Genomic DNA, 14,916 nt, shown 5'->3' with positions numbered 1-14,916 from the left:
ATAGTGATTAGAAAATTGGCATTGGCAGCTAAAATTTTCTAAATGTGGTGGATAAGTTGGAGTAAATTTCTAAATTGCAGTTTATGGATGATGCCGCTGTGCAGTCGTGTGGGCATCGTATTGGATTCTCGTGATATGGATCCAGGTTCGAACGCTGTTGACGGCACAGTAATGGTTGGCTGAAATTGGTTCTTTGTGGTTTCCAGCTTCGAGGCATGAATGCAAGCCGGTCTCCCATCTAAAAAAAGTCTCTCTGCAGAGAGCCGGCAGTCCTACAATACAATATTAACAAAACAAGAGAATTAAAGCATTTATATCTTTACTTCGGAAAATAGAAGACAGATGGCAGCGTGAACAAGAAACAAGCGCAACTCGACAACATAAATACATTAGGGCCAAGCATACATTCAGAACACGTATTCTTTCTCTCTCCGGCATGTGCGATTCATTAGAAATTCTGTAGAGGAATTTATACGAGGTGCATGTTCGGTTTAGTAGTATATGGGTGAGACAGAATTTTCGGACATCATTACGCTTCGTCTTTTAACATGGGGAAAAATAAAAGAAAACATTTAGGGCCATTTTTCTTAAGCAAAATACCATGCTTGGCTCCAAAGAAATTAGGCTAGCACCTAAATATTTTTTAGGTTTGTTCTTCCATTACATTCAATTTGCAAGACTGAGTCTCATTGCCGCCTATTTTTTCAAAAAGTTAAGTTAAACAAAAGGGGGAAATGGGAATTTTTTTCACTCAGTCGCACTGACAGCAGATTTTCTCAGGCTATTCTCGCAGCCTAGAGGTTAAGGCTCGCCCAATAAATTTTGTAGGTCGGTGAGCCAGTCAATAATTCATGAATGAACAATATACTATGTATCCCACTTCCTGTGTGTGACACTGAATCCTGTATATACGGGAAAACTCAGAACTTTAGCCCCCCCATAATGTTTTTGTATGAGATAATGACCATGTGTGGAAAACAATGCCAGAGATTGCTAAAATATGTATATATATTTTTTTTTAATTTCACCTTTAATTCATGTAAAAGTTTTCAAAAACTTACATGCTACTGATTCGAACTGCCTCAGTGACACTTCCAGGAAGTTGAAGTCCTTTACCCGCAAGAGCATCTTGAAGTTTAGAAGAATATTGACTGATAGAAGGCAGAGAAAGACTCATGTCCAGTAGCATTTCCACGCCATTCAGTTGTTGAAGACTTGAAAGGTTCTTTGATATCAGCAATGACTACAGGATACAAAAACATTTTTTTGAAATTTTCAGCTGAATATGTGAATTTATGAAAGAATTCCTTCATTATATATAAGCTTAAATAATTTTTATTTATCTTATTTATTTCAATACATTTTTGTGCTGCTAACATAGTTTAGTATCCCTTATTAACATGACATATTAATTTGTGTGAGAAGATAAAAATTAAAAGTTTAAACATGGGGGAAAGGGTGGGGATCTTCAATGTAGAATTTCATTACAATTTTTTTTAAAATCATGCTGAAGTAGAAAGGGTAAATTTTTTCATTCATATTTTATTTTGAGCAAAAAGTTTTAATTAACTGAAAATTCCATGTTTCAAGAAAAAAACTATAATAAATTCTATACAAAACATCACTCTTAACAAGTTGTATACTGCTGCAGATCAACACTATGAAGAGATAAAATTGAAAATTAACACTTACTTTTGATTCTAGCCCAGGATCTTGTATGTGAATGATTGTGGTATCACCATCTTTGTCTACCATTTCTATAGGGCCTTCCGCTTGCTTTGAGTTAGAGAAATCAAAAACCGGCGTCATCAACTGCTCCAAGATAGTTGCACTGGGATCCAGTCGAGGTCGTTTTGGTTCTTTCAAATCATCACGGCCCTCTATTTCAATGCATAGAGAAAAATATCACATTTTAACACTAGAACTGCGGAGTGGGTCAATTTGACCCAAATCGAACTTCGTTTTCATTTATCTCAAAAACTTACACGCAGATGTTAAAAAAATTTCGTGACTTTTCATGATATCATTTGAATATTAATTCATGAAAATTTTATTATCTTCACATTTCATGTTTCAGAGCTATAAGCACTTATACCTAGAACCGCGGTTTGGGTCATTTTGACCCAACGTACTATTCTATAGGAAAAATGGGGTATAGAATTTGCTTGGAAGTGCTTACCCGTTCTAAAATTTTTTGTAAAATGAAGATAGTGAAGAATAAAGGTCTTTGAAGGTCAAGGCCAATTCATTGTCAGAGTAGATTATCTTTTTTTCAATGGGGTAATGGCAAGTAGAGCTAAATATTTTTTTTCCCTTTGTAAATTGAACACCTGGAATTCTGACAAGTCTCAATAAAGATTTTGGGAGAGTAAAAGCTTAACTCTAGAAAAAACGTGTAGTTGAAATTTCTGTAGGCGAACGATGTCACTCACAGAAAAAGAGTATACTTCTGGCTTGCACCAAATATGTTTTGCACGGAGTTCGAAACCTTGGGAAGTATCAGCGTCCAACGAATCTCTCTCTTTCAGAGCACATAGTGATACAACTGATCAAGCCATTTGAGAACAAGGGCAGAAATGACTCAACCGACACTTTTTGCACTACACTGAAGCTTGCTCAAATGCTAAAAGCCAAGAAATACGAGCTTAGTAGAGACGATGAGACAAAATCGAAGAGCAATATTATCTCACGCAATTAAGATAGTGAAACTACAGTTGTATGGAACAATGATGCCACAATGACAATTTATCAAGGAAAGGACAATATAAGTTTTTCATTACTCAGCATGCTTCATCTGGCAGTCGATATTGGCAGTAGTAGCCACAAAAAGCTTCCATACACACACACACACACACAGAATTTCACACTACAATTCAACAAAGTGTAACGATCGTAGTTGTAGCGATCAAATGCTCAGAAAATACTCTGCATCATAGACATTTTCTATAACATCCTGGATCTCACTATAAAGATATTCCTGTATTTTGTATACAGCAGTACAGAAGGCTGGAACTATTTTTTGAAAACAGTTCCTCTAAAATCGTATTGAAGAGCTGCGTTCATCATACGTGTTACCCTTGCGCAAAAGAACATGTGCACTTGATCATGTATCTGTTCGTGAGCGATCAAAATAATAATAATAATAAATAAAAATAAACGAGTCTGATATGTCAGGTAACATAAATATGTGGAAACAAAACTGTTAATTTTTGCATGGGTTGTGCAACTTCAACATGCGATGAATGTGCAAGAATAATGAAAAACAAATTGCTCAACTGCTCATCATAAATTCCACTTATCAGTAAGGAATCAATAATTATTTGCCCGAATCATATTATAGACTTTTTCATGCTCAATTTGACACGCTTATTTTACATTTTTGTCATATTATGGGATTACTGAAAAACGTTTTTGGACTGAATAGAGTAAATATTGTATAATAAATCTTATTTTTACTGAATTACATCATTTTTTCGGTTAATTTTGAAGCCCATTTTATATTCATAAACAAATATAATTTTCCATTATGAATACGCAATTAAACGACATTGAATAAGAGTAGGGAGAAACCCAGAAACCAAAAATAAATATTCTATTTTCACTATGAAACACTGTTTTTTCAAAGTTTGGGTCAATTTGACCCAGTCCGCGGTTCTAGTGTTAACAAATGTCTTTATTCAATGTCTTATCTGATGGACATATTACTAGTTGTTGGTGGCTTGTTGACACTTGTTTGTGCTTTGCTAAAAGAGACATTTAAAACTATCTTCAACAAAAAGAGTGTGCGAGAGTTAAAATATGGTTACCACCCTGGGAAGGTTGTTTTCAGGTTCATTCAGTAAATAAAGAAGTTTTGTTATTTCCTTCTGTGAAACTTGCAAAATTATTTATTTCAAAATTGGTGCCAAATGTCAAGGCTTGAACGCAATGAGGAAGAAAGGTGACATTTGATTTCATTGGTACAGTTCCTGATCTTGTAAAAATCAGAATGACATTCTTAGCTAAAGGTAAGAAATGTTTTTCAATTCTTTTCATACTAGAGTTAAGAGAGGAGGTGCCAAGTGATTATCACATTAGCGATTTGAAAGACATAACGAAATCCTCCCATTATGAAGAAGAGTTTTCTATGCTATACTATTATCAAGAATAGCAGACAAGAATTGTTAAAGAAATAGAGAAGCGCTGTATTCATTCAGTGAATAAAAAGTTTTGTTTTTTTTCTTGGTGGATTTTGTGAAACAGACTGATTTACTGACAGGTTTAAATGATTCGATATTTCTACCTCTGAGTAAGGATGTCACAACATTAGAATTTCAAAAAAATAATTGCGAGACAAAAATAAATGTTTGATGTACAATGAGAAAAGGTATTTGAGGTAAGATGAAATAACAAACCTTGATAATCTGAGCTTCTAATTGCAAAAGAAGGAGGCACTTTAGCCAACTTCAAGACTGCAGTTAGGGCTGGAACATCATTGCGAATCAAAACATCAGCTGATGTACATAATCCATATATGATAGATACAACCTGCTTCTGCAATTTAAAAAAAAGTAATTACTTTTATGACACGGTAAAAGTGCATTGTCTTCTAAATCTAATGCTAATATAATAACTAATGAAAATTTCATACAAGATAATATGAATGTAACGAAAATATTATGTAACAGAAAATGCCAGCTCACTTGAGATAAACAATAGTTTTCCACAAGACATTGATCCACAAAACATTGTAGTTTCTGCAAGAAATATTGTAACAGAATTTTGCATGCCTGGGCTGCACTGGTAACTTGGCTCTTTGGTACTGATAATGAAGGGAAAAAAACAAATCGCTGTGTGAGTGATTATGAATGGATCAACGCTCAAATAATATAGAATCGTAAAAATAAATGTTTTAATTTTGAAATAAAATATACGTTCATTGATCATTTTTGTCGCACCATGGTCATTTTCTGCCCACGAGGGCTAATTAGACTGGACCTACAATTTATTGCTGATTCTGAACGGCAGGCTTGTTTTTTATACTCATTGAGGGGTTGGTGTGCTAATCCCTCGATGGGGGACTCCCTGCTGTAGCAATTTTTTGCTGCGGCCAAGTCGCAGTTTTTTGTTGTACCCCTATGTCAGGAGTTTTCTGACAAGGGTGAACTGGGTATCGAACTCACGACACCTCTAAACATCCTTTGGTACTTTAGGCGAGTATCTTATTGATCAGGCTACCGCGCCCTAAAATATACATATTCAATCTTGTGAAAAAAGGAAAAAACTTAGGAACTTGAGAAGTAGAAAAAGTTGAGTATTCACATTCAATCTCTTGACTACTTATGTACTCGAGTACAGATATTTATGCGTTATGAAGAAAAGGCAACGAAAATAAAATGTGTAAAAGTTACGACCTCTCAGTTTTATACTCACTTTTCTTTTATCAGATCATGACTGCCTTTGACACATGGAGAAAATATCAGACTGAAAACATCAGCTGAAGTTAACTGAAACAGGCTCATTTCCAAGGGGCAAAATCCATTTTAGCCAAGTATTACGTAAGAAGAATTTTGGCCATTTTGACCCCCACCCCATCAGCAAAAATAAGCAAATCACTAACTCCCCTTTGCCAGCAAAATTAAATACAAATACAATACAATACAAATACAACGCCACAACAGGCAAATTGCCCAACGAGGTGGCTGACTTAAGAACATCATGGATCCCCGAGCCATTTTTTGGAGGCCCTACCTACTACTACTACACCACGCATGCACCCCGCGGAACCCCTCAACGAATCGGTACATGCAGGAATATGCGTGTACGTGTAGTGAAACCTGACGTGAAGTTTTGTTGTTTCTCTGTAATGCTTGTTATGTGTAGTGCTGCCATCTGCCCCTAAAATAAGCTGGACTAAAGCTCCCTAGACTATCAAACAAGACAAGGCCTGGGCTTTGTTCTTTCTGGGATATAAGCATTTAACCCGTGTGGGTTGGGAAGACCGCGGCTGCCGGGCCAGGGCAGCGATCGCTGGTGATTCACTTATTATGGGCACCCCGGCCCAGCACCTCCAACCCTCCTAAACTGGTACTGGTTCCTCTCTAAAAGACTTTGCTGACCCCTCCCTCCTGAAATTTTCAACCTGCATTGCCCCCATCTAGCCCTGATCTTGTTATAACTCATGTCCGTAAAACCCAACATCATCATGGGACCAACAGGTCACAAGCAATGTTCTAGGGATTTACAGTTCATGAGAGCGATGCACGTACCTGATAAAAGGGAGCAACAAATAACAGGAAAACCATGCACGTCAATATTCCATAGAGTCCTTTCACGTATAGGGGATGTGAGCAAACAAATGTCAGAAATTCAAGAACCACTGCTTTCTAGCTCAACTCATACACATTTTAAATAAACAAATGCTAAAAATTAAGTATATTTGACAAATAGCTTAGCAACATTATTTACATGCTATAGTTTTCCCAATCTTAGAGAATAAGGATTAGAGAGATTTTCATGACTTCATGAGCATCTGAATTCTGTACAAAAATCTGAGTCAGACAAACATAAAAGGGATATTTATAAACAAGGGATTGTTTTATATATGAAAACAATTGTTTTATATATGAAAACAATTGTTTTATATATGAAAACAATTGTTCTATATATGAAAACAAACTGTAGGGATTTTTCCCTCGTTATCTCAAGTGAAGTAATATACGATCCTGATGACAATCTAAATCTGCAATCAAAATAAATATTTAAAAACCCAATTTTGACAAAAAAAAGTTTTCACTGATTGGGAAGATGATCAGCTAAATTGACTGAAACTACTAGTTGGCCAAAAATTTTTTTTGAGATTATAAATTGCATATTGGAAGATTATGAAAATAGAACTTTTAAGATGCCATTGCCAACTATTGCCCATCGGCAGGTTAAGTTATCTCTTACTACTACACACAAACAAAAATAATGCCTACAAGAAATCATCATGGGAGGGAAAAAATATGGAACAAACTCATTCAAAATGGGATAAAGGTATATGAACATCCAACACACAAAAGCCATTGACGATAACTTTTCAGTTGATTTTATCTCTTTTTCGGCAAATTAGCATTCCGTTGGCAATAAACAAAGAACAACTTAGAAGATAAATAAGGCGGCTATATATTTTTTAATAATTTTAAGCATATTTATTAGGGCACAATCTATTTTTTGCATATGAAATTTTTTTAAAAATAATTTTCTATTCAAATTCTCACAGTAATATTTTGCATATGCAAAAAAATTAAACACCCTCCAGATGGATTTTTTTAACACTGAAATTGAAAATGTCCATATTATTATTTTACAATGTGCAGTGGGCCAGATAGAACCTGAATCTAGCCGCAGGCTGCTTCCACCACAAGAATGTAATGCACAGGTCTTCAACCTTTTTTCTAACTGCATGAGCACTGTCTGTACATATCAAAAAAAGAGATCCTTACAGCAAGTTTGAGATACATATGCATGAAATCATGAAGATTTTATACGTTGATTAATAAGTGCTCACAAGCAGGAAATCGGACAAGGGCACGAAGCACTGCAGGTGCTCACAAGCAATAGGGTTGAGGATGCCCGGTGTAAAGGATATATGGCCATCAAGGTACAGGAGCAATGTGTCAATGACGACTAGGGCAAGGGAGCTGCGGGTGTAAGGATTTTTGGCAATTACTGTAAAAGTTTGTGAGATGCAAGAACTTTTTATGGATCTAAGAGATAGAACATGAATTCATTAGAATTTGCAACTAAGTTTTGCAATTCCAAAGTTAACTATTCAAGGCGCGTTGTATAAATTAAACCGTACATTTCTTCTGAACTTACTGTGGAATGCATTTGACTTTATATAATGAGCACATAATGCAGCATATGATCCGTAGAAGCTTTCATGTTCTTCGTCATGAGCTAGAAGTGCTTGCTGACTGCAAAAAAATATTATTATAAACAATATGAAAAAAAAAAGAAATTTCTGTAAATTCAAGCACATTATTTTACATTGAATATAGTAAAAAATCACATCATCCGCTTGAGAAAGAAAGTGTAACAAGTTTTCATAAGGATATTTTGGGCAAAGCATACAAAACACCCTGCATAAATGATACCAAGTTTTAAAAAGGTGTAAAATAATTTCTTTCCACTTGATCTATCAAACTGGCAACTGTAATGAATTATTATTATTACGTTAGAAATGCAAAATTCTCATTAATAAGCTTTAGGAATAATATTCACATCTCCGGCAAAAATAATAAATAGCATCATCTAAAGCATCGTTTCTTAACTTATGATTTGTGATGATGGCAAGGGTGGTCTGCAGGCAGACGTGATAAAATTATTCAGCCATTGTAATTGATATTAATATCCATATGGGTTCAAATAAAATTGTACCGTCATAGTTAGGTTCACCATACATCATCGAGGAGAATGTAGAAAATTGTAATCCTAAATACTGGAACATCACAAAATTTTGCCAAAAATTTCAATTAATTTCTTTAAATGCAATTTGCTAATTAATGCTGATATTGCTGAATAGGGTGGAAATAAAGGGCTGCTACAAATCACATTTATCTAAAATGCATTTCACAAAAAAAAAATTTCAAATGATCTGATCATTTTTACCGCACCACAGTTATTTTCTGCACACGAGGACTAATTAGACAGGACCTACAATTTATTGGTGATTCTGAACGGCAGGCTTGTTTTTATACTCATCAAGAGGTTGGTGCGCTAACCCCTAGATTGGGGGACTCCTTGTGGTAGCAATGTTTTCTGTGGTCATGTTGCCGTATCTGTTGTACCTCCGTCAGGAAAGTTTTCTGACAAAGACGAACAAGGTATCGAACTCCCGACACTTCTAAACATCCTTTGGTACTTTAGGCGAGTATCTTATTGACCTGGGCCACTGCGCACAATGATCTGATGACCATATTTCACTGAGAAAAATAAAATTCTGTAAACAAGGATCCGTAAAATATGAGACTTCGTCAATTATCATCAAAAACATTGTCAGAAGTAGGAACGATCACTAATCGTAATTGAAATTCCAAAAAAAATTAAGGACAAAACATTAAACCTGACAAATATGTGAGATGAATAATTTTAATTTTTGTCATAATTATCATAATACAATATAACTTATAATATGAAAACGCTATGTATTCAGAGTTAAATTTTTTCAAATTTAAATAAGTAGGCCTATTGTTGAAAAACAAGGACTAATGTATAAAAAAAAAACCAATGAAAATTACAGGAATGTCCCTTAATATGGGACACAAGTAGCCTGTCAAATTGTTTGTCATTTCATTAGCCCATTTTCAGAAAAATTGAGAAGCACTGATCTAAATGATTTAACTTGTGAACATCTAAAAATACTGTTGAATCCTGTTATAACGAACGCCAAGAGACCGGAGGAATCACTTAGTTAAAACGAAATTTCGTTATAAAGGAATTCCAGGTTACCTAGCATTGTTCCTACATAAACTTATTTGGGGGATTAGAAATAGGTTCGTTAAAACGAGATTCAACTGCATTAATAAAATGCTACGTTTAGGAATAAATTGAAAAAAAAAAATTGCTGTAATAGTGAAAAAAAGGACAAAAGTGCAAAGGGGTCTGTCCAGATTTTTTTTGTAGGGTCCTGTTTTTGTGAAAATTTTCCTTATTTTTATGAAACGATCATTAATTATCACAAGAAATGGAATGAAAAGTTTATGGTTTCATTCATATGTATTTTGTGGAGGGTCCGTTTTCAGATCCAGATTTTTCTGAAGGGTGCATTTTTTTAGATTCAGAATTTTCTGAAGGGTCTTAGCTGGACAGACCCCTTGTACAAAACATTCAAGTTGCCCATCACCACTCTCAAAAGACACAGAACTGTTCTTAATAGACACTCTGACTTATTCATAATAGTGATTAATTCTTGCAGGGTTGGCAAGTTTTTGCCATGATGAGGCGAGTGTTTTTATTAAATGTCCTTCAGTTCAGAGACATCTATTACTGCTGAGAAACACGTTTCCAACATGTTTAGTTTTCAATGGGTGTTGAAAAAAATGCCTTTCTGACATTAGATAACCAAAAGAAAGGTTTGATTGTAAGTTAGAAGGGGGGGGGGGAATGAACAAAATCCAAATTTCTTGATAGCAATATCATGCTGTAGTAATGTTCCACCTAAATACCATAGCTGAAAACGAGAGAATGAGAATTGGAGAGGTTTTCATGTGGATTCAAATTCCATACAAAAATGAATGTAAAAGGGATTTTTAAAACATTTTAGGGATTTTTATTAGTAAAAGGGGAATTTAGAAATGTTTTCCCATTGCACAAACCGACACTGTGCAAGCCATCGCCCCAATCATGGCCAACGAGTACGTTAAAGTCCTTGGGTTAAATTATCTCCAAAAAATCAAATTTCGCAAACCAAAAAATCTTCGTCGGGCCCAAAACGGGATGTATGGATAAAGCAGATACACGTGATCATACCAATTTTGAAAGGCCGGATTGATGCTTGCTGTTTGGCGAATATTATGTTTTCTCCCCAAAAATGAATTTTTTTTTTTTGTGATTTGACGGAATGGCGACAATTATTTACACAGCGCTTACAAAGCAGCAGTTTTTTTTCCGGGTGAATTCTTTAAGAATAATTTCTTTTCCCTAAATGTAGGAATTTTTTACAATCACGAGTGAAATTTGGGACGTATAAGAATTTTTCTGGAGTCCGGGAGATATAGTAGAAATCCGGGAGACTTGGCAGCTATGAAATACTTTGTTGCTCAAGCAAAACTGAGACAAAACATCAGAAATCTGATGTTCCCATAACATTGAGTAAAAAAAAAAAGTTAGAAACACAAATAGAAAAAGGAAATGGCAATGCAATTGAGAAAAAAAAATTATTCAGAGTATCGGTGTTTGTCCAAGTTGAGAATAAAATACCAAAATATATGGAGCATGTTGTGAGTGTCAAGCATAATTATCAAGTTAGATGCTGAACAGGCAAAATGCCTCGTGGGATTTTCCCATCTCTTAACATGTTAAATTTCAATTAATTTTTTTCATCATGAATCTTTAACAAACTTCACATTGCTCACTATATTTTAATGTATCAGCAGGTAAAGAAGTGTCCCTAAGAACTTTTCTGGATTTTTTAGTTGGGGCCATCAGCAAATTTTTAGACACTTTAGACCCCCCCCCCCCCCATCAGCTCTGGCCTCCTACTTCCTAACGCATATTGGTGGGATCAAAGATGTACAGGATGGGGGGGGGGGGACCATCAAAAATTTTTTCAACCAACAAAAAAGATCCAAAATAACGCTTCTTTAAACTATTTCAGGGCACAGTCATCCTCTTGCATGTTGGCGGATATGCCTCTTTAAATTCTAAACATTTTGTGCTGCTCTCAGCCTACAATTTAGTGACTACACAAAGAAAATTTTAGGTGCCAATACAAATTTTTTTAGTCGCTATAGCAACCTGATACCTGAAATTTGTCCAGCCCTGTTAGTCATAATTTCAATCCCGCAATCATGTTTTTATTGAATCCAGACCTTTTTTTTTTGACCAAACCCAGAGTGTTTCCTGCCCTAACCATTGCATTATTTAAAACAGAGTCCGGGTTTTTATTATTTTTAATTCGGTATCTGGTCTAGGGTGTTATATTTTTAATCTTATTTATTTATTCCCTTATTTATTTTCCCACGTAGGCGATAGAATAGTCCATGGGGGTAATAGAAGCTACGAATTTAACTTAGGATCCTACGAGTTCACTTGAGTTAGGAGGAGGGGAAGGCGATAAGAGAAAAACCTTCTAAAGAAAAGAGCAATGGAATAAAAAATTTGAGAAACTATGGTCTAGAACAGGGGTGGCCAACAGCTGGCCCATGAAGTGATTTTGTGCGGCCCACGATAAGGTAAAAGTACCGTGAAAAAATTAAATTTGTGATCATTATTTGAACTATTGGTTCCAACAGCAGATTTCTTGATTAACAAAGTGCTTATAAACTTATTTCCAGTGACAAAATTAATTTAATAACTAATGAATTCAATTAATAATGGAGCAGCTTATACACCAAAGCTGCATCACTGATGCGGCCCACGAAGCTATAGCTGACCATTATGTTGTCCCGCGAACGGAAAGACGTTGGCCACCCCTAGTCTAAAATGTTTTTGTTATTGTTTATCATTTTTTAGTTTTTAACAGCCATAGAGAATAATCCCTTTTTGGCGTTTTTTTTGTTGGCAACGAAGACATCCGAAAAGCATGATTGTTTCACTCTTGTCATGCTTTCGGGCACTTTTCTCGCCTTAGGGGATTATACTTTTGCTGTTTTGATATTGGCACCTAAAATTTTACGTGTGTGATTACTAGCTCAGACAAAAGAAATATGCTTAGCTCCTAAAATATTTGGTTAGTACCAAGATTTTTTTTTTCTGAATTTTCGAAACCCTGTACTGAACTTGTAGCTTCTACCTCCACCCAGGGGGGGGGGGGGCGTTATTGTCCACTTCAGGAAACACTGGACTAGCGCATTTAAAAGGCATTTTTCTTCAATGACCGAAATCACTCCAACATGAATATTAAGCATCATGATCACCAGGGACCACATTTTATTTTACACAGGGATCCCGGGTAATAAATGATTTAATAATATAATGATTTAATAAATAATGATAAATTAATGATTAAATTCCAGCATGCATCTTAAGGGATCCCGGGAGAGAAGCCCTATTTCTAACGTGAGAGGCGTTGATGGAAGATTTCCATAACTATTACATCATCATGTGTCAGGACAGCGCATCATAGAAAAAAATTTTAGACGACCTCACTCCTCAAAAAAAAAACAGGATAAATTTCAATCCGCAAATGACCATTCATCGAAGAAAATTCGAATTCACCGTCCTTAAAAACTAACGATGAATTGCGAAAGATAAAATAACACTCGAGAGATAATAGATATATGACTGTCATAAATAAAAAATATTGAAAGATAAATGCGTCTGTTTATGAGCAATAACATTGCCATACCTTCGTAAGACTGATCTAATGATCTGTAATACATCATTTTTATTAACAACACCTTGAGAAGATGTTAATAACAATATAGAAAGTTCGCCGAACGACCAATCGACGTCCGACTCCGTAGAAGCCATTGCTACATGTATGAAAACAAGATACCAAAGAAAGTGCTGCCGCTCATGACATTGACATTTTTCAGAAACTTACCAGAAAAAAAAATATATATATTTATGAAAATAACTACTAGTGCTAATTAGGCTTCTTGTTAGTGATGTAATTAGGCTCATTAAAAATTTGAAAGTATTTACAGCATCAATTATCATTTTTTAGCAATTTTACGATGATTTCCTATTATTTATTTTTCCAACAAAGTATGGTCAGAGCAATAATACCTGTTGGTCAAAAGACCACACTAGTTCATCCTGCCAAGTGAATTCTTTGTTTACAAACTCAAAAGCTAACTCCATTTGGGTAACTTGGCCCTTAGTGTTTCGAACTGCTTGAATTTCATTTCTAATTGGAAAAGACTAAATTTTTTTTTCAGTTGAAATGTTTGATTCGGGAAGTATCGAAGACATAGATGGTATTAGAATGGTTTTTTCCTTTTCTTTGTATTTTATTCATATGAGTAAACGTGCGTTGGGGGCCATAGGCGGAATTGACTTAGAAGTCTGGGGGGGGGGCACGATGATGATGATGTCAATTCAAATATACATTAGATCAGTCGACTCCACTTTTGATGCTGGCCCCCCCCCGTATCTCTGCTTATGGTTGGGGGGCCCCCCCATTTGCTTGGTACCGGGCTCCTTATCAGAGGCGCCCCCCACAAAGATAGGGCTAACAGGGCTCCAACCTGGGGGCCCGGAATGATTTTATAATATTTTATGTTTTTCACACAAGCAATTCGCTATAGAAGGGCCCCCTATGAAATATTCCAGCCTAGGCACCCTGCTGCTTTAAGGACAGAACCGCGGTTTCAGAAGGGGGCGATTGCCCCTTCCACCAGCTGAAGACAGTGAAACTTCGGTTAGCAAGTGGTTCAGTTAACGAGCAATTCGCGTAACGCACAGCAAGAATTTCGAACAAATTTTGATGGTTAACGAGTGATGATTCGCATTACGAGCAAAAAATTTTGAGCTTTGTTTATTTAACTTCATGTTACCACAATTGAGCTGACGGTTTTTTGCTTTCACCGACACATGTGTTAAATGTGTCGTAATAAGCATTGTAGCCATGCGTATGTGCACTTTAAGGGTTTTTTTAAATTCTGCTTTGAGAAAACTGCGGACTGATTGCATTATTGAATGTGACGCCGCTAAGGCCATGACTGACTACAGACGGCGAAAAAAAAAACCAGCGTAGAAAACATAACAAAAGCAGAAACCAACAATAATATTACAAATAATAGTATAAATATTCTCAGTATGAAAAAATAAACCCTGGACTTTGTTCGAAATAATAAATGGAAACAGGCATAAGTTTCTCTGAGTATCCAGACTCTTTTAGGAATTCCCTCTTAAATAACCTACTGTCCTTGTAGTTGTAAAAATAAATATTCTCCATAAAAAAAATAAAACCCGGACTCTCTTTGAAAAATTAACAGATCCAGGCACTCTTGGGTATCAGACTCTTTAAAATAATAGTGAACTAAAATAATGATATTTCTAATGATAAATAATGATATTTCTTTACGACACTGAAAACAGAAGGGCAGAAGTTACAAAAAATAATACGAATGAATATATCGGAAAAATACAATCTGACGGAAACATAATCCTAGTGAGACAAAGACGACACATTTAGAGAACGGAAAACGAAATGACGCTATTTCAAATACTATTACACAAAGGGAGATGGCATTTGAATAGCCCGCATTACTAGCACCACCTGGA

General features: G+C 35.5%; 2 protein-coding genes across 2 annotated transcripts in view; one reads left to right on the top strand and one right to left on the bottom strand.

Moving 5' to 3' along the window:
- poe (E3 ubiquitin-protein ligase-like protein poe) overlaps positions 1-13,158 on the bottom strand; it is a 113,615-nt gene extending 100,457 nt beyond the window's left edge. The window contains exons 1-6 of the mRNA XM_089234227.1: positions 13,034-13,158; positions 7,843-7,940; positions 4,683-4,801; positions 4,395-4,533; positions 1,693-1,880; positions 1,062-1,243 (exon numbers count right to left, since the gene is read on the bottom strand). Of these exons, the coding sequence (XP_089090353.1) occupies positions 1,062-1,243; positions 1,693-1,880; positions 4,395-4,533; positions 4,683-4,801; positions 7,843-7,940; positions 13,034-13,158 (851 nt within the window). The remainder of the gene's footprint in view (positions 1-1,061; positions 1,244-1,692; positions 1,881-4,394; positions 4,534-4,682; positions 4,802-7,842; positions 7,941-13,033) is intronic.
- A 306-nt stretch (positions 13,159-13,464) lies between these two features.
- Arp5 (Actin-related protein 5) overlaps positions 13,465-14,916 on the top strand; it is a 40,460-nt gene continuing 39,008 nt past the window's right edge. Inside the window, exon 1 of the mRNA XM_089234225.1 lies at positions 13,465-13,607. Coding sequence (XP_089090351.1) covers positions 13,574-13,607 — 34 coding nt within the window. The 5' untranslated portion in view covers positions 13,465-13,573. The remainder of the gene's footprint in view (positions 13,608-14,916) is intronic.

The sequence above is a fragment of the Pholcus phalangioides genome, unplaced genomic scaffold, assembly GCF_987345545.1.
Source record: "Pholcus phalangioides strain wild (caught in Gottingen) unplaced genomic scaffold, Ppha-v1.0 ptg000008l_1, whole genome shotgun sequence".
Lineage (NCBI taxonomy): Eukaryota > Metazoa > Arthropoda > Arachnida > Araneae > Pholcidae > Pholcus > Pholcus phalangioides.
This window is presented reverse-complemented; position numbering and strand designations above follow the sequence as displayed.